The 20,995-nt window shown below is 44.8% G+C and overlaps 1 protein-coding gene across 1 annotated transcript; it reads left to right on the forward strand.

Annotated features, from left to right (window-relative positions):
* Nucleotides 1–5,897: 5,897 nt before the first annotated feature.
* Nucleotides 5,898–7,190, forward strand: LOC122894691 (cytochrome c oxidase subunit NDUFA4-like). The gene is given in 4 exon segments (XM_044232428.1): nucleotides 5,898–6,016; nucleotides 6,720–6,865; nucleotides 6,868–6,903; nucleotides 7,114–7,190. Coding segments are annotated over 4 exon segments (378 nt in total).
* The last annotated feature ends 13,805 nt before the right edge of the window (nucleotides 7,191–20,995 follow it).

Genomic DNA, 20,995 nt, shown 5'->3' on the forward strand with positions numbered 1-20,995 from the left:
AAATGAGGCGCTTCTGCTAGGATAAATGAGGCAGAAGAGAGAATTAGTGATATAGAAGACCAAACGACAGAGAATAAAGAAGCTGAGCAAAAGAGAGACAAGCAATTACTGGACCATGAGGGGAGAAATTGAGAGATAAGTGATACCATGAGATGAAACAATATTAGAATAATTGGGATTCCAGAAGAAGAAAAAGAGAGAGGAGGCAGAAGGTACATTGGAACTAATTATAGTAGAGAATTTCCCTAATATGGCAAAGGGAACAAGCACCAAAATCCAGGATGCACAGAGAACTTTCCTCAAAATCAATAAAAATAGGTCCACACCCCGTCATCTAATAGTAAAACTTACAAGTCTTAGTTACAAAGAGAAAATCCTGAAAGCAGCTCAGGACAAGAGCTATGTAACATACAATGGTATAAACGTTAGATTGGCAGCAGACCTATCCATAGAGACCTGGCAGGCCAGAAAGATACATGGCATGATATATTCAGAGCACTAAATGAGAAAAACATGTAGCCAAGAATACTATATCCAGCTAGACTATCATTGAAAATAGAATGAGAGATAGAAACCTTCCAGAACAAACAAAAACTAAAAGAATTTGTAAACACCAAACCAGCCCTATAGGAAATATTGAAAGGGATCCTCTAACCAAAGAGAGAGCCTAAAAGTAGTAGACCAGAAAGGAACAGAGACAATATACAGTAACAGTCACCCTACAGGCAATACAATGGCACTAAATTCATATCTTTCAATAGTTGCCCTGAGTGTAAATGGGCTAAAGGCCCCAATCAAAAGACACAGGATATCAGAATGGATTAAAAAAAAAGCAAAACCCATCAGTATTCTGTCCACAAGAAACTCATTTTGGACCCAAAGACACCTCCAGATTTCAAATGAGGAAGTGGAAAACAGTTTACCATGCTAATGGACATCAAAAGAAAGCTGGGGTGGTGATTCTTATGTCAGAAATTAGATCTTAAGCCAAAGACTATAATAAGAGATGAAGAAGGACACTAGATCATACTCAAAGGGTCGGTCCAACAAGAAGATCTAACAATTTTAAATATCTCTGCCCCTAACATGGGAGCAGTCAACTATATAAACCAATTAATAGCAAAATCAAAAAAACACATAGACAATAAAACAATAATAGTCGGAGACTTTAACACCCCCTCACTGAAATGGACAGATCATCCAAGCAAAACATCAACAAGGAAATAAAGGCCTTAAATGACACACCGGACCAGATAGACACCACAGATATATTCAGAACACAGATTCAGAACACTCCATCCCAAAGCAACAGAATACACCTTCTTCTCTAGTTCACATGGAACATCCTCCAGAATAGATCACATCCTGAGTCACAAATCAGGTCTCAACCTGTACCAAAAGATTGGAATAATTCCCTGCACACTGTCAGACCACAATACTCTGAAGCTAGAACTCAATCACAAGAGGAAAGTTGGAAAGAACTTAAATACATGAAGGCTAAGGAGCATCCTACTAAAGAATGAATGGGTCAACAAGGAAATTAAAGAAGAATTGCAAAAATTCATAGAAACGAATGGTAATGAAAACACAACTGTTCAAAATCTGTGGGACACAGCAAAGGCAGCCCTGAGAAGAAAGTATATAACAATACAAGCTTTTCTCAAGAAACAAGGAAGGTCTCAAGTATACAACCTAACTGTACCCCTACACCAAGGACCTGGAGAAGAATAGCCAAAAAAGCCTAAACCCAGCAGGAGAAGAGAAATAATAAAGATCAGAGCAGAAATCAATGAAATGGAAACCAAAAGAAGAGTAGAACAAATCAACAAAACTAGGAGCTGGTTCTTTGAAAGAATTCATAAGAGTGATAACCCCTGCCCAGACTTATCAAAAAGAAAAGAGAAAGGACTGAAATAAATAAAATCATGAATGAAAGAGGAGAGATCACAACCAACACCAAAGAAATACAATTATAAGAACATATTATGAGCAACTATATGCCAGCAAATTTGACAATCTGGATGAAATGGTTGCATTTCTACAGACATATAAGCTACCAAAACTGAACCAGGAAGAAACAGAAAACCTGAACAGACCCATAACCAGTAAGAAGATTGAAGCAGTCATCAAAAATCTCCAACAAACAAGAGCCCAGGGCCAGATGGTTTCCCAGGGAAATTCTACCAAACATTTAAAGAAGAATTAATATCTATTCTCCTGAAACTGTTCCAAAAAATAGAAATGGAAGGAAAACTTCCAAACTCATTTTATGAGGCCAGCATTAACTTGATCCCAAAACCAGACAAAGATTCCATCAAAAAGGAGAATTACAGACCAATATCCTTGATGAATACAGATGCAAAAATCCCCACCAAAATAATAGCCAATAGGATCCAACAGTACATTAAAAGGATTATTCACCACGACTAAGTGGGATTTATTCCAGAGCTGCAAGGTTGTTTCAACATCTGTAAATCAATCAATGTTATACAATACATTAATAAAAGAAAGAACAAGAACCATATGATACTCTCAATAGGTGCTGAAAAAGGATTTGACAAAGTGTAGCATCCTTTCTTGATCAAAACTCTTCAAAGTGTAGGGATAGAGGGTACATACCTCAATATCAACAAAGCCACCTATGAAAAACCCACAGTGAATATCATTTTCAATGAAGAAAAACTGAGAGCTTTTCTGCTAAGGTCAGGAACACAGCAGGGCTGTCCACTATCACCACTGCTATTCAACATAGTAGTAGAAGTCCTAGCCTTGGCAATCAGACAACAAAAAGAAATTAAAGGCATCCAAATTGGCAAAGAAGAAGTCAAACTATCACTCTTTGCAGATGATATGATACCCCTTTTGGGTCTGGGAAAACCCAAAAGACTCCACTCCAAATCTGCTAGAACTTGTACAGGAATTCAGTAAAGTGTCAGGATATGAAATCAATGCACAGAAATCAGTTGCACTCCTATACACCAATAAGAGAGAAGAAAGAGAAATTAAGGAGTTGATCCTATTTACAATTGCACCCAAAACCATAAGATACCTAGGAATAAATCTAACCAAAGAGGCAAAGAATCTGTACTCAGAAAACTATAAAGTACTCATGAAAGAGACTGAGGAAGACACAAAGAAATGGAAAAATGCTCCATGCTCATGGATTGGAAGAATAAATATTGTGAAAATGCCCATGCCACCTAAAGCAATCTACATGTGCTTTTTTTTTTAACCGTCCCCCCCACAATCTACAGGTTTAATGTAATCCCTATCAAAATACCATCAATTTTTTCAAAGAAATGGACAAATAATCCTAAAATTTATATAGAACCAGAAAAGACCCTGAAGAGCCAGAGGAATGCTGAAAAAGAAAATCATAGTTGGCCGCATCACAATTCCAGACTTCAAGCTCTATTACAAAGCTGTCATCATCAAGACAGTATGGTAGTGGTGCTAAAACAGATACATAGATCAATGGAACAGAATAGAGAACCCATAAATGGACCCTCAACTCTATGGTCAACTAATCTTCAACAAAGCAGGAAAGAATATCCAATGGAAAAAAAGACAGTCTCTTGAACAAGTGGTGCTGGGAAAATTGGATAGCCACATGCAGAAAGATGAAACTGGACCATTTCCTTACACCACACACAAAAATAGACTCAAAATGGATGCAAGACTTCAATGTGAGAAAGGAATCCACCAAAATCCTTGAGGAGAACACAGGCAGCAACCTCTTTGACCCCAGCCGCAGCAACTTCTTGCTAGACACGTCTCCAAAGGCAAGGGAAGCAAGAGGAAAAATGAACTATTGGGACTTCACCAAGATCAAAAGCTTTTGCACAGCAAAGGAAACAGTCATCAAAACCCAAAGACAACTGACAGAAGGGAGAAGATATTTGCAAATGACATATCAGATAAAGGGCTAATATCTAAAATCTATAAAGTACTTATCAAACTCAACACCCAAAGAACAAATAATCCAATCAAGAAATGGGCAGAAGACATGAACAGACATTTCTGCAAAGAAAGACATCCAGATGGCCAACAGACACATGAAAAAGTGCTCCACATCACTCAGCATCAGGGAAATACAAATCAAAACCACAATGAGATACCACCTCACACCAGTCAGAATGGCTAAAATTAACAAGTCAAGAAACGACGGCTGCTGGCAAGGATGTGGAGAAAGGGGAACCCTCCTACACATTGGAGGGAATGAAAGTTGGTGCAACCACTCTGGAAAACAGCATGGAGGTTCCTCAAAATGGAGCTACCCTATGATCCAGCAATCGCACTACTGGGTATTTACCCTAAAGATACAAACGTAGTGATCCAAAGGGGCACATGCACCCGAATGTTTGTAGCAGCAATGTCCACAATAGCCAAACTAGTGAAAGAACCTAGATGCTCATCAACAGATGAATGGATAAAGAATATGTGGTATATATACACAATGAAATACTATGAAGCCATCAGAAGAAATTAAATCTTGCCATTTGCAATGATGTGAATGGAACTAGAGGGTATTATGCTGAGCGAAATAAGTCAATCAGAGAAAGACAATTATCATATGCTCTCCCTGATATGAGGAATTTGAGAGACAAAGTGGGGGGGTTGGGGTAGGAAAGGAAAAGATGAAACAAGATGGGATCAGGAGGGAGACAAACCATAAGAGACTCTTAATCTCGCAAAACAAACTGAGGGTTGCCAGGAGGAGGGGGGTAGGGAGAGGGTGGTGGGGTTATGGACATTGGGGAGGGTATGTGCTACGGTGAGTGCTGTGAAGTGTGTAAGCCTGACGATTCACAGACCTGTACCCCTGGGGCAAATAATATATTATATGTTAATTTTTTAAAAATACAGTTATGGTGGGGCACCTGGGTGGCTCAGTCAGTTAGGCAGCAGACTCTCTGTTTCAGCTCAGGTCATGATCTCAGGGTCCTGGGATGGAGTCCCACATCAGGCTCCCTGCTGAGTGGGGAGCCTGGTTCTCCCTCTGCCCTTCCCCCTGTTCATGCTCTCTCTCTCTCTCTCTTGCTCTTTCTCAAATAAAGAGAGAAATTCTTTTTTAAAATGTGGTTCACAAATATGTATATGTATGTATGTATGTATATACACTATATGGTAGAACGTTATTCAGCCTTAATAAAGGAAGGAAATCCTGTCACATACTGAACACAGAAAAATCTTGAGGACATCATGCTAAGTGATAGAAGCCAGTCACAAAAAGACAAATAGTGCCTTATTCCACTTATACTGAGTATCTAAAGTAGTCAAATACATAGAGACAAAAGTTAACGAGTGCTTGCCAAGGGCTGAGGCAAACGGGAAATGGAGAGTTTTTGTTTAACATGTACAGTGCTGGTTTTGCAAGATAAAAAGGTTCAAAAGATGTGTTGCACAACAGTGTGAATATATTCAACACGACAGCACCGTTCCCTTAAAGATGGTTAAGGTGGTAAAGTTTATGTTATGTGCTTCTACCCCCAAAAGAAAACATTTTAAGCCATGTAAAAGAAAAACAGATTTTCTCGGGTGAGTCCCAGCTTTGCAAACTACTGGACCCAGGGGACCCTGCTCGGCTTCTGGAAAGAAGAGCAGCGTTCAACGGGGCTGTGAAAGACAGAGACGTCTTGACTGGGCAAAGCGGTGGGGGGGGGGGATGTTGTAAAGGAAGGAATTCCTTGAGACGCAGCATCACTATCGCCAAAAACATTCATCATGATGCCTACTGTGTGCTTACGTGTTCTCTCACCTAATCCACACACCAGCGACTCTATGCGGGACAGGGGGCACTACCAGACCCATTTTACAGAGAAGAAATCAGGTGGCAGTTTAGGGGGAGCGGGCGAGGGCACCAGTCTGCCTGCCCAAGGGGAATGGTGCACGGAGAGATGACGCAGAACGTCAGAGTTCTTGACTCCAGGCAGAGACATCACATGAAGCCGTGGACATGGGGAGTCATTGTAGGTCCTGGAGCGGAAGCACGCGATTCCAGCGGTGTCTTCAGCAGGTGAATCTGGAAGCAGTGTGTGGCTGTGCCTTGCGCTAGGTGGAAACTCAATCAGCGCCAAACGAGTGACAAATGCCTAACAAGCAGATGAGCACAGTTGGGGTGCAAAGTTGGGGGTCGCGTGCCCCAGTCTCTATCTCCCCCGCCCCCAACATTCCCGGGGCTTCTCCTCTGGAATGACTCATATCCCGTATCCCGGGGCGGTGCCTCTCCAGGTACCTGCTCTGCTCTGGCAGTGCGGGACCAGATGGGACCAGGCGTGGGGGCACCTCCCATCCCTGCGTGCGCCCTCTGCTGGAGGCGCCTGGCCTGGCACGTGTATGCCGGCCAATCTGGGCACGGAACCTCTCAGGCTTTCATTTTTTATTAGAATGATGGGATGTCTTTTGAAGCCTCGATGATATTAATGCCAGCCTAAGGTTTCAAAGAGGACAGTGTTCTTTGTCTCCTTGGCCTCTGGCCTCCAGACACTCCACCTTCACCTCCCCTGCGGAAAGGATTGAGTTCTCAAGCATTCTGGACTCCCTCCCCCATCTGTGCTCAGCACTGAGCCTCAGCACCCCAGCTCATGCTCAGGGGGGCCTAGCAGGCAGAACCCTGGAGCTCCTGGTGGGTGATGCTGGAGAATTCTAGAAATCGATCTAAAATTGAACACAAGGTGTAGGGACTTGCAGATTTGATCTGTTGTGCTTCTGGACGCAAGGCTCCTACCGTCACCATTGTTTCTCCAGATCCTTGGTCCAGCCAAGAAGCATCCAAGCTTGATCTCTCTCTTTGTATTTATTGGAGGGGAAGGTACTGGAGCAGTGTGCAGTGTCTTGCTCCTGGCCTTGTTCAATCCAGATGTCAGGATGAGAAAAATAACCCAGGACCCTAAAACACACTGGGTCCCCATGATCAATATGCTTTTCTTCTTAAGATTTTATTTATTTATTTGACAGAGAGAGAGAGAGATCACAAGTAGGCAGAGCAGCAGGTGTGGGGGGGCGGGGAGCAGGCTCCCTACTGAGCAGGGTGCCCAGAGTGGATCTCAGGATCCTGAGATCATGACCTGAGTCGAAGGCAGAGGTTTAACTCATTGAGCCAGTGCCACCCAGGTGCCCCTGATCAGTACAAGTTTTCCTTGGTGAATGTAGATTACAGCAAACTGCAGAAAGAAGGGCCAGACCTCTAAATGAAAGGTTTCACTCTATGGCTGCCTAGGAGGGAGGTCATGCCGAAGTCACCTGCATAATTTTCCTCTTTATCCAGGAAAGATTTCCTCTCTCAATACATGAAATCATGTTGGTGTATTGTGTCGGGGTTTACACTGCCAAAAAAAAAAAGCTCTGAAACTTGAAAAAACAAAAATAAAATTGGACACGGATGACCGTGATGGCAATAGACTCCTGCCGCAGCAGAGAGAGGTAATAACGTCTACGGCGATGGGACTCTTCTAGAAGGACCTCAGCCTCACGGAAGGAGCACTGTGATGGGCTCAAGCATGGGGCTGTGGGGTTTGCAAACCACCTTCAACAGCCGACTCCTGGAACCCTGCCTACTGGGCCTTCCTGGCATTCACGCAGCTCTCTGCAGATTCCTGAGGCCATGGCTCCAAGCCCTGGCTAATATCCCCTCTGACCGCGAGAGTCCCCGCTCTGCCATTCTAAGCCAATCAAGCAGTATTAAGTGAAGGAAGACAAGCACATTTGAAAATCAGACTCACCCTTGGAGGGTCGAGTGTTCATTTCCGAATTAACCCAGGCTGGATTCAGGGGTTTGGGAGTTTCTGATTTGTTTCTCCTCTTTGGGGGAATAAAACAAAACTCACAGAGATGGAAAAGGTGCCAGGAGCCATGCTAAGCACTTGACACACGTTTCTCTTTCTGTCTTCACAGTAACGCTGTCATGCCCATGAATAAAGGGAGACTGGAAAGTTCATAAAAAATCGGCCCAGTGTTTCCCAGCTGGAGGCCAGGTTTCAGGTTCGGGTCTGTCTGATGCCTAAGTACCGAGCCTTGCCTCCTGTGTAACCCCTCCGCCCACGCTGCGTTTAACAGCCACACCCACCCCAACCAATCCTCCAGCAAGAACCCAGCCCCAGCCAGATTCTGTGTTGCTGCCTTTCCCACCTGCTCCGGGTTTCCGGCCGGCTGCCAGAGGACAGCTAGCGTCTGCTGGAGCCTTGGGAACATATGTGACTTGCCTATTTGCAGGTACAGGTACAGGCACAAGCCCATCTTCCAGGGCATGAAACAGACATGGGAAACGTATGTTCGGGGCGCCTGGGTGGCTCAGTCTGTGAAGTGTTGGACTCTTGGATTTCGGATCAGGACATGATCTCAGAGTCGTATGTCGGGCTCAACACTGGGCATGGAGCCTGCTTAAGATTCTCTCCCTCTCTCTGTTTCTCCCCTGCTTAAAGAAAAAAAAAAAAGGAAGGAAGGAAGAAAAGAAAAAGGAAAAGCATGTTCAAAGTGTTGAATGTGCATTGGAAAATGGCACGCTCCAAACCATAGACTGTTTAGTCCATCTGGGCCCTTAAGAGGATTCTAGGGAATTTTAAAAGTGCATCCGCGTTCCGCATTTCAATCCCCACATCCATCCTGTGAAAGAGACAAGCGTCAATACCCTCATCTCACAGAGAGAGCATGAGGCTCAGAGAAGCTGTGACCCGTGCAAGGTCACACAGTTACGGAAGGCATCTCTGCCCGAGCCAAGGCGATGCGAGTTTCCGGAGGAGGACGCACAGGCTGGGCCCCAGCTCTCCAGCACCTGGGCCAGTGCTGCGGGCATCGGCTGGCAGGGAGCAGCAGTCTGCGGGAAGATCTCCAGACAGCGCCATCTCAGAGAGTTCTTCCTCCCTCACACGTGCTGTTTTTCTCATTATCCTTCCTCCTTTTGCTTCTCTTCCTTGTCTCTCACCGTAAATTACATCCCCTGTCTAAGGAATAATTAATTCCGCTTAAATAAAGATACCAGCGGCCTCGTTGCTGTGCTTACATAATTACGGACCATCACTGGGAGAGCCGGCCTCTGGACACACTGGAGCTGTACCCCGCTACTTACTGAGCTTTAAACAATGTGCCAGGCAGGTGCACGCCCTAGCTCATCGCCTCCTCACACGCTTCTGAGATAGGCTTCCACCTGCCCATTTGACAGATGGGGTAATGGAGGCTCAGAAAAGTCACTCATAGCTTATTCAAGGTCGTACAGCTCGTAAGTGATGGAGCCAGACTTGAACTTAAGCCATCCTTAAAGCTAAAGTTCATGTTCTTTGGCCCACGACTTCCGCTGAAGAGTAGCCAAGCCATAGCCACCGTCCACCTTCTCCATCTTTAAAACCTTCCCCATTAACAGCATGCTTCATTCAGCGAACTCAGGGGAGACCAGGCTTGGAGATACCTAATGATATTAAGAACCATGATATTAAGAACCCCTTCATCTATGGGCTGCTTACTGCAGGCGTGATGCTTTGCCCCACGAATGAGGTGGATACTGTTATCCCCATTTTACAGATGGGATAACTGAGGCTCAGTCACTTGCCGCAGCACACAGCTTGCAACCCGTGAGATGAGATTTTGGACCCAGATCTGGTTGATGCCTTTAACCGCATTTTTTCCCTCTTAACGGCCAGGTTTACTACTCTTCCAAAGATGGCATGAATTCTCTCTGCCTCCAGAGAAGCACAGGAGAGGCCAGTCTGGTCAGTTTGGATCAAGGGACTCAAAACACCCTGAGTTCACGTCTCCTTGGTTCTGCCTGCGGGCTGGCTGCCTTTCCCTGCAGGAGAACTGCTCCGGGCTTCCGGCCGGCTGCCAGAGGACAGCTAGTGTCTGCTGGAGCCCTGGGAACATATGTGACTTGCCTATTTGCAGGTACAGAGCAGACTGAAGCTCGGAATATTTAAAAACGGTTCCTTTTCTTGCAGCAAGACACGTCTGCACTGTTCATCCTGCAAAGAGAGGGAGAAGAGCGGTGTGCTGTGATCCACACTGGGGGATCGGGGAACCTGCCACGAGGGTCGCCAATGCAGAAGAGCTGACTGGACGTGAGAGAGCGAGGGAACCAATAAGGACCCTTTTGGTTACCAAGTGACCGAAAACCCAACCCCAACTGGTTTAAGCCAAGTGGATTTAGTGGTTTATAGGGCAAAAGCCCCCCGTGACAGTGGAGTTTCCCCTGAGCCTATCAGAGGACCAAAGACTTCTCAGCTCTGCTCTCCTCGATGTTGGCCCCACTTTCTGGTCATGGAAAGATGGCGGTCACAGCACTTACCCTCTCAGGGAAAGGGCAAGGCTAGTCCCACAAAACGAAGAGAGTTTCACTGGCTCTAGCGGGCCTGACTCAGCTCAGCACAGACACAGGGAAACGTGCTGTGTTGGTTGGCTGGGCCTGGGTAAAGATCACCTTTCGGTGAGGTCAACACCCACCCAGACTTGAACTTAGCGGAGGAGGGGTGGCGCCCTCCAAGCAGCATTGGGGAAAATCACAAGAAGCAGGAGGGAGGGGTGCGGGGAGGTTGCTGTTGGATGTCACAGAGAATGGCAGCGACAAAGAGGGTTGCTGGGAGGAAGGAAGGGAGGGAGGAAGAAAAGAAAGGAAAGCAAGGCTCCTTGGGGTGAGCAAATTCACAATCAGATCCACAATTTTGTGGTTCCAGAGATATGCCAAATAGCTTCCAGACAGATTATGCTCCAAAAAATCATTTGTAAATCAGTTTCGAACTCAGCACATTTTTACCCATGTGGGGAGAGGGGAGGGGGCATATTTTATTGTCAACTCCCCCAACTTGCCTAACACTGTAAAATACAGTCCACAATATAGTGGAAATGCTTGGCTATTTGCAATGAAAAATAGAAAGCAAAGCTTACAACAGTGGGTGATAAATAAAAAAGATTTTGGATCTGAAACCTTGTCATTATTTGCTGCGAGTGCTGATGCCTGAGAACAAGGACACTAATTAATGAGCGTGAGCTGGCAGATGGAGACTCCTGTAAGGATCTGAAGGGGGCTTCTCCACCTTCCAAGGACTCAGGAGGCTGGCAGCAGGGCTCCCTGTGAGGCTGAATTTCCCCTCACATGTTACGGTTTTCCTTTTTCTTGACGTAGGTACATCAAGGAGAACATTCGTCTGACATCTTTTTTAACAGGGATGTCTGGAAGATGCGGGTCTTTGCGATTGCACCATGATTTAGGCCATTTGGGGCCCAGGAGTGGAATCCAAAGGAAATGGTCCCATTACCTGTCCGGGTGGTGGTTCTGCAGCACCGGGGCAAGAGATGGTAAGGCGGGGGTGGGGGTGGGGTGCTGGGAGGGAGGAGACCTGGCTACAGGTGCTGGACCTGCAGAAGGATGACCCGGGCTTGTGGGAGGAAATAAACAAGAGAGGTGCTAGTCTTAGCCCCAGGGGCGTTCAAAGCCATGTGCCACGAGCCCTCAGGCTTTCCCCTCTCTGACCATCTAGAAGTATGGGGACAGCTCCCCAGCTGAGCCTACGCAGAGCACCATCCCACACCTGCCCATTGGCCCGGGAAGGTGATTCTCTGCTGCTTCCGTTTCCCCGAGAACAAGATTCCATCTCCTTTCCCATGTGCTCTCTCCACAGTGGCAACCATGTCACAGAATTTCTTTGCCTAAAATGCCAATCTGATCCCATCCTTTGCAACCCTCCAAAAACCTTTCAAGTTTGCCGGGGACCGACAGTAGCATTTCTTATAGCCTTCCGTGTGTGCCTTAGAGCCCTTATTCTTGGGTCAAATAAGTTTAAGAAACCCTGTATGGCATATACACGTAATGACAAAGTAAAGGCTCTGAGGAATCTTTCAGTAGAGGACCTGTTTTGATTTTTTCTCCATCAATCCTTTGCCCATTCTGGCACAGACAACCTCTTATGCATTGTCATTTAACAGACACACTTTGGAAATCATTGTCTTTTTTTTTTTTTAAAGATTTTATTTATTTATTTGACAGAGAGAGAGATCACAAGTAGGCAGAGAGGCAGGCAGAGGGGGTGGGGGAAGCAGGTTCCCCGCCAAGCAGAGAGCCCGATGTGGGGCTTGATCCCAGGACCCTGAGATCATGACCTGAGCCAAAGGCAGAGGCTTAACCCACTGAGTCACCCAGGCGCCCCCGGAAATCATTTTCTTAAAAGATAAAGCCCAGAAACCCTAACAAGGCATGGTGAGCAATGGGCAGGACACCTGGACGCTCCCTAAAGATCAGCACAGTGATGGCCATTCAGCCACCGGGAGCCCTTGGGTGAGTTTTCTAACTTCTCTGTTTCTCTTTCCTTATCTGCCACACAGCACATCTTCTCCAACACTTAGCTCAGTTTAATGAGCACATACTACATGCCGGGCATATTCTGAACAGTGTCTATGATAGAACTAGTTTGGTCCTCACAATAACCGAATGAGGTAAGGTTTTTATCTCCACTTAGCAGATGATGAAACTGACGCACTAAATGAACTTGTTGAAGGTGACCCAGCCAGCTGGAAGTGATGGTATCTACCTAACAGGGTTTCGAGAGCTGAAGGAAATAAATCACAGAGCATGGGATAGTGTAGCTGCTTAGTAAATAGGGCTTTTTATTTTGATTTATCTTAAGAGCAATAGAAGTCCATTAAAAGGGTTTAAGTTGGGCACCTGCCTGGCTCAGTCAGTTAAGCATCTGCCCTCAGCTCTGGTCATGATCCCAGGGTCCTGCTTCACCAGCTGAGCCACCCAGGTGCCCCTGGAGCTCTGTTCTTATCCTCAATGCACGGAAGTAAAAAAAGAGTTCAGGAAGGTTCACTTTCCTGGCATCAAGTAAGTGGTTGGTAGAGCTGGGATTTTGACCCAGGTTGTCCGGATCCAGAGGGATGAGCAGTCTGCAGTCGCACAGTGGACACACAGGGTCCACACATTGTCAGCAACACTAGGGAGCCAGACAGTGGAGCAGAAGGTCTCTGTGCCCAAGAGTTTTTCCACTCTGCTCCAAGAGTTTTAAGTAGGGAGCCCAACACACGGCTCCTTCAAGACACCAAAATCAAGACCTGAGCTTAGAACAAAAGTTGGATGCTTAACCGACTGAGCCACCCCGGGGTCCCCTGCTCTGTGAGCTTTAAAATCCCTTTGTTTTCATCTGTCCTGCCCACCTCATCTCCTGGTTTCCTCCCAGCTTCCTCCCTGGAAGCCCTAATGCCAACCTTTCCCCATGCTCTAGTGCTCAGGTGCCAGCAAAGGTCTCAGCTTTGTCTGAGCCTGGCCATCCTACTGGATCTCCTTCCGCCCACACTGGGTCCTGCCACAGAAAGGGCCGGAGGGCCCTGTCGGGGCAGGACAGGGCCACGCACTCCACAGGAGGGCAGCGCTGGCAAAATCTCCAGCTAGGAGCATTTAGGCAGGGACCCTCTTGGGCTTTGGGCTCCCCGAAGAGGGAGCCAGTCCTGGGGCCCAGAAGGGAAGTTGGAATCTGAACCCTCCGTGCCGGCTTCCACTTTGGATTTATTTAAATGACTGTGAGCACGAACATTTTCTTGTCGTTTTGTTTTCTGGTTATTTTCTCCTGAGTGACCTGACTTACGGTATCTTTTGATCATTTATCTGTTGGGATTTTACAGTTAAAAAGAAATCATTTATACCTGCTGTTTATATAATTTTTAAAGACAGCTTTTAAAATATTTAAAAATGTCTAACACTCTGCCTTTTTGTTTATGTCACCACTTTACCTTTTAAAATGGTGTAAGTGAACATGGGCATATTCTTGATGTAAAAAATGTAAAATCATACAATTCAAATAAAGCCTTAAACCCACTGAGCCACTGCCTTCGGCTCAGGTCATGATCTCAGGGTCTTAAGATGGAGCCCTGAGCTGGGCTCTGCGCTGGATATAGAGGCTGTTTACAAGCCTCTCTCTCCCTTGGTCCCTCCCTCCCCCCCAGCCTCGGCACACTCTCTCTCTCCTTTCTTTCCTAAAATAAACGACTAATTAATTAAAATAAGATGAAAAAAAAAAGGGACGCCTGGGTGGCTCAGTTGGTTGGACGACTGCCTTCGGCTCAGGGCGTGATCCTGGAGTCCCGGGATCGAGTCCCGCATCAGGCTCCCAGCTCCATGGGGAGTCTGCTTCGCTCTCTGACCTTCTCCTCGCTCATTCTCTCTCTCACTGTCTCTCTCTCTCAAATAAATAAAATAAAATCTTTAAAAAAAAAAATGAAAAAAATAAAATAACTGTATATCTTTGCCCTAATACGACACAATTTTAAATATTATCATTTTCTAGTATGTTTAAATATTATAATTTTGTAGTATGTTTTTTTTTTAAAGATTTTATTTATTTATTTGAGAGAGAGAGACAGTGAGAGAGAGCATGAGCGAGGAGAAGGTCAGAGAGCGAAGCAGACTCCCCATGGAGCTGGGAGCCTGATGTGGGACTCGATCCTGGGACTCCAGGATCACGCCCTGAGCCGAAGGCAGTCGTCCAACCAACTGAGCCACCCAGGCGTCCCTTTTTTTTTTTTTTTTTTTTTATAATTTTGTAGTATGTTTTATATATCAATCAGTTCCCTCTCTCCTTCCCCTTATTTTACGAAATTTTCTTTGAAATTGTTTATATTGCTAAATGAATTATATATATATATATATATATATATATATATATTTTTTTTTTGCAAAAGTCTGAAAAAGAGTCACATTTGGGTTTGCACTAAGCCATTAAATTCATTTCACCTTTCTACCTACACATTATTTAACCTTTACCCCAGGCATAGGATAGGTCACTCCTTATTCAAGTCTTCTGTTAGGGGGGAAAAAGGCAGTTTTCTTCTTTGAGAAAATGCTATATTTTGGTTTAGTTTCTAGAACATGGGGTTACTCATGCCCCATAACTTTCAAAGACGCCCCCCCCCAGTAAAACCCTCTGGACTGACAACTTTGCTCTCGATCTCTCCCTTAAATTCTTCCTCAATTCACTTATTCATTAAACCAGTATTTATTTCTAGAGTCCGCTGTGTGCCAGGTCTGTGCAGTAGGTATACAACAGCAAGCCAAGCGGTTTTCTTAGAATGATCTCAAAATAAAACATTTAATTAAAAAAACACAATTATGTCAAAACAAAAAGTTTAATTAAAAAAAAAAAACCAAATTTTCTCTTCTCAGGAAGCTCCTATTCCTGGGGGGAGAGAAGAAGGGAAACAAGGAAGCAATTAGACATATGTCATATCAGATGGTGTGAAGCGCTCCGGGGAAAATGGAAACACAGGGGGGTGGGAGTGTGGGGCTTTGGAAAGTTGGTTGGGGAAGTCTCTCTGTCCAGGGTGCTTTTGAGCAGAAACCGAAGGAGGCACTTTAGATTTTCTCCTTTTGATTCTGTCACACAGGGAAATTTTTCTATCTTCTTTTTCCCAGAAAATTGCCTTTTTCATGGGAGTTTTCAAAATTTGTCAGCAATGTCCCGTACTCGCTTTTCAGATTTTTATTTTAAAAGTCTCTCTGCTTCTGTTATTCCCACCATTTGGGCTTGTGTTTGTTTCTGCTTTCTTTTCTTCATTACGTTTGCTCATTGTATTATCTAGACCTTTGTTTTGCAAAAAGAACTGACTCAAAGGCACACGCATTAATTGGACTGTTTTCCATTGTCCTAATTTATTCTTTTCTGCTTTTTGCCTGATCTCTTCTTTCCTTATTATTATTTTTTTTAAGATTTTATTTATCTTTTGAGAGGGGAGAGTGTGCACGTACAAGCAGGCAGGGAGGGGCGGGGGAGAAGGAGAAGCAGGCTTCCCGCTGAGCAGGGAACTCCATGTAGGACTCGATCCCAGGATCCCAGGATCATGACTTGAGCAAAAGCAGATGCTTAACCCACGGAACCACGCAGGCATCCTTCCTTCCTTATCTTTATTTGGGGTTTTGTTTTCTGATATTTCTAAATTTATGTAGTGAATATTTTATTTAACTTCTTCTAGTTTTAATAGTAAAATCATCTTAAAAGCTAAACAAATTTTGGGGGCAACTGGGTGGCTCAGTCGGTTGAGGGTCTGACTCTTGATTTCGGTTCAGGTCATGATCTCAGGGTTGTGAGATGGAGCCCCTCATTGGGCTCTGTGCTCATGAGGCAGAGTCTGCTTGTCTCTCTCTCTCTGCTCCTCCCTCCACAAATCCCGTCAAATAAATAAATAAAGCTAAATAAATTTTTGAGTAGAGGGGCACCTGGGTGGCTCAGTGGGTTAAGCCTCTGCCATTGGCTCAGGTCGTGATCTCAGGGTCTTGGGAACGAGTCCCGCATGGAGCTCTCTGCTCAGCAGAAAGCCTGCTTCCCCCCTCTCTCTGCCTGCCTCTCTGCCTACTTATGATCTCTCTCTCTCTCTGTTAAATAAGTAAATAAAATCTTTCTTTTAATTTTTTTTATTTTTTTTAAGATTTTATTTATTTATTCAACAGGTAGAGATCACAGTAGGCAGAGAGGCAGGCAGAGAGAGAGAGGAGGAAGCAGGCTCCCCGCCGAGCAGAGAGCCCGATGTGGGGCTCCATCCCAGGACCCTGGGATCACGACCTGAGCCAAAGGCAGAGGCTTTAACCCACTGAGCCACCCAGGCGCCCCAGTAAATAAAATCTTTAAAAAAAATTTTTTTTTGAGTAGAACTTCTCACATACACCATTGATTTTCATAGATCTGGTTCATCTTTGGGTTATTTTCCAAATTAACTCTTTATCCTTTTCTCTTTTATCTAAAAGCAATTCTGGAGAATTTTGAAGAACCTATTGCCATTCATTTCTAGTTTCAGCATATTGTGAATGAGGGATGTGATCCATACGAGGTCTGTATTTCAAATTTACTGAGATTTTTCTTTATGGTCGAAAATTCCACTTTTAAAATTATTCTGTGGATCCTGGCAAATAGGTTGAGTCTAACTTACGGCCCCAGCCAACAGGCAAAATATCTTCAGGAGCCGGGGGGAAAGCGCAAAATGTGAGCAGGAAGTAAGCTTCAAAGGGGAAGTGATTTTGATAGCAAGAGGACAAAGAAGTGGCTTTTTTCTAGGTAACAACCGAAGGCCAGGCTCTGTGCAAGGCCCTTGGCATGTTATTGTCTCATTCAGCAGTGGGATAGGACAAGGCTTCGGACTGGGAAACTGCCGCATAAGGAACTTCCTAAAGTCTATTCCCCTGTTCAAAGCGTGTCCCCAGCTTGTTTCCCTGAGCTGATTCCCGCTTTTCTTTCAAGACTCATCTTAAACGTCACCACTTCTAAGAAAGTCTCCCCAAAGATAAGAGCTGGGTCTGCCTCTTCTGTTCTTCGTGTAAGTCATCACTAGTCCTACCCGTGTCACCCTTTGTTGCCTGGGAGACCCCTGAGGGCTGCGGGCACTTTGTGGGTTCTCAGTAAATGTTTGTTGATGAAGCAAAGATTAAAGGCAAAAGCAGGAGACCAAAAAGAGAATTCATGTTGACACAGCAAAGCCGGCACGCTATGGTCCCTACCCCTCCCCAGTCCCTGCCGAGCAGGTGATGCCTGGGGGGTTATAGGTAATCATACCGACATTAAAAGCTCGTCCCATTTGCCGAGTGCTTTGCTGTCTACACAGCATTCTGTTGCAGGCATAGTTATCTCGTCTGATCTCCAGGAACGCAGGTTGTCCTAAGCCCATTTTCTAGGCAGTGAAGCATTCCGAGACTGGGTCTGGCCAAGGTCACACAGCTGGCAAGCTGCCACAGCCAAGAGCTCCTCGACTCTATTTGTGGCCACGTTCAAACTTGAACTCGGGTCCCTCCTGACATTAAAGCCGACACACGCATACACACAAACACCCAGACACACACGCACACCTCGCTGCCTTGGTCAGGAGTATCAGTTCCTCCCCTGTCCTGCTCATCGTCAGGGCCTCACAATCGTGTCTTTCTTTTCCAGACAACGTGTTCAATTGATGCCTTAAAGGAAATGTGTGAGCGTGACCCCCGATGTTACATGCTGATTCTTTCATCCATTCTTATGGACAGTACACATTGGCTGAGGCCCTGTTAACGAACAGAGCGCCAAGCACTCGGCAGGCCTTGGACACTGTGACCCAGGTGTAGAACGAGGAGGACAACTTGGAAGGTCCTTCAGGGCAGCCCTGCCCACAGTCCACCCGCCACGTCCAGGCCTGCCTCCTCCTCCCCCAGCCTAGCAGTTTCCACCCCACGCCCTCTTTATCTCCCTTCATAAAAAGCCCCATTCTCCTTTTGCACAATACACTTTCACAACAGATAGTCTATTCAACCCAGAGCCCAAATCATCAGCAACCAAAACGCTGGTTCCTCTTTCCTCCTAGGTCCTCAAACATTTCCAAGGGAGGAGGTAGAATTACATTCTGCAGAATTCACTTGCTGTTTGCTTGACTGTTTTCTCCTACGGAGTAGAAGCTTCTTGAAGGCCTGGACTGGGTCTTTTTCGCCATTGACTATGGAGGGGGTAAGAAGCCTAGATCTTGCTCTCCAAATACCGGTCGTTGTTTAAAATAGTATCATCAACATAGAAAGTTGTCAAATACGCTAAGAGTCAAAGATGGAAATAAAAATCACCTATAATTCCCACAAACAGAAATAACTTTTTTAAAAGATTTTATTTATTTGCCAGAGAGAGAGAGAAAGAGAGGGCACAAGTCAGGGAGCAGCAGGCAGAGGTAGAGGAAGGTACTGGTACTGGGATCTGCTGAGCAAGGAGCCCAATGTGGGACTCGATCCCAGGACGTTGGGATCATGACCTGAGCCAAAGGCAGACACTTAACCCACTGAGCCGCTCAGGTGTCTCCAGGAATAACTCTTTTAAACTTGTATTTCCTTCCTAGTTTTTAATATGTGTTTTGGGGGATAAATAAATGTTATTTATTTACACATATTTATATTTATATTAAACTTATAATAACATTTATAATATTTAAATTTATATTGAATTTATATGTGTAAAACATATAAATATGTGTTTCGGGGGATAAATATGTATGCATACATAAAACTGTACTAAAATATAATTCTGACACAGATCCAATTTTGTATCTTGCTCCTGATGTTACAAACATTTCCCAGGTCATTAAATATTCTTCAAAAACATGGTTTTTAGAGGTGGCTCACCACGAGTCTTGGTTTCTGCTCAGGTCATGATCTCAGAGTCAAGGGATGGAGCCTGACATTGGGCTCCGTGCTTAGTGGGGAATCTGCTTGAGATTTTCTCCATCTCCCCCAACCCATGCTTTCTAAATTAATTAATTAATTAGTTAATCAATTAAACCTTTTTTAAAAAAACATGGTTTTAGCTATATAGTATTACATCAAATGTGCATGCCCTAACTTCTTTTAAAATTTCCTCATTGTTCAATATTTGGATTATTTCCTTCTCCTTTTTTTTGTTTGTAACTTTTGCCAACATGAGTAACGCTTTGATAAACATCCTTCACATGCATTTTTGTTCACCTTGCTGTCTATCAGACTTCTAGAATTGAAGTTGCTGAATCAGAGTAACTTTTTTTTTTTTTCAGAGTAACTTTTAAACTCTTGATCTCTAATATCAATCAATTTTCCAGGCTTCGTACTAATTAGCCCTCCCATAGCAATACCTGTCATCACTGTGGCTTTTACGTATTTTTTTTTTTAAGATTTTGTTTATTTATTTGACAGAGAGAAATCACAAGTAGACGGAGAGGTAGGCAGAGAGAGAAGGAAGCAGGCTTCCTGCCGAGCAGAGAGCCCGACGCGGGACTCGATCCCAGGACCCTGAGATCATGACCTGAGCCGAAGGCAGCAGCTCAACCCACTGAGCCACCCAGGCGCCCTACGTATTTGTTTTTAACTGTTTGGTGATCCTGGCAGTTTCCTGTTTATGGTCAGTGGCCGTGTTTCTTTGGGCATATTTTTATTCTTATATTTATGCAAATAAGGCCAGTTAAGTTACACGACGGGAATGAACTCATGCAAACATACACCCTGGGTCACAAGAAGGGGGTGGGGGGGCTGGATTATCTGATGTACCTGTCATTACTCCTGGAAAAAGAATCTGCAGATGTTAGACGTTCACCCCATCTAGCCATGCAGACTTTCGCTTTTCTTTGGGTTTGCTCTGGAAACCCTGGTTATTTCCAAATTGTGTTGCTATACTTCCGAGGATTTTGAGTCATTGCCCACCTTCTGTGGGACCCCGGTCCCCGCCCTAGTTCTCAGTGATTCTCTGCCATTTCTGGGTCTCCTGCCACTTAACCTGTCCTTCGGAGCCCCAGACATACCTCTGCTTTCCACGGCTCTTTTTAGTTCAACCCTGGGGTCTGACACCAGATTCCAGTAAGAGGTTAGATACTAAAAATCCAATATTAAATACTGCAAAGTGACCGGTCATACTTTTTAAAAAGTCAGTTTTAAAAGGTTTAGTTCTATCAATGAAAGAAACAGATTTTAGGGGCACCTGAGGGGTTCAGCTGGTTAAGCATCTGCCTTCGGTCCAGGTCATGATCTTGGGGTTCTGGGATTGAGCCCCAAATCAGGCTCCCTGCTCAGCTCATGCTCTCTCTTAAATAAGTAAATAACATCTTTTTATTCTTTTTTTAAATATTTTATTTATTTATTTGACAGAGATCACAAGTAGGCAGAGAGGCAGGCAGAGAGAGAGAGAGGAGGAGGAAGGCTCCCTGCTGAGCAGCGAGCCCAACACGGGGCTTGATCCCAGGACCCTGAGATCATGACCTGAGCTGAAGGCAGAGGCTTTAACCCACTGGGCCACCCAGGCGCCCCAGTAAATAACATCTTAAAAAAAAAACAAAAAAAACAAAAAAAAGACAAAGAAACAGATTTTAATATTCACCTGCTAATCTCCAAGCCGTTACTCTGGTGAACACATCCACTGAAACACTGGAAGAGCTGTGTTTCATCCCTTTTCTCAGTTTACAACATTCCTCAGATTTTCAGAGATGTTGATTACCAACGAACACTCTGGAAGGCCTGTGGCATGCGCATATCCTCCCTCAGGGAGACCGCAAGGGTGAGTACACCTCA

This window comes from Neovison vison, chromosome 13 (assembly GCF_020171115.1).
Source record: "Neovison vison isolate M4711 chromosome 13, ASM_NN_V1, whole genome shotgun sequence".
Lineage (NCBI taxonomy): Eukaryota > Metazoa > Chordata > Mammalia > Carnivora > Mustelidae > Neogale > Neogale vison.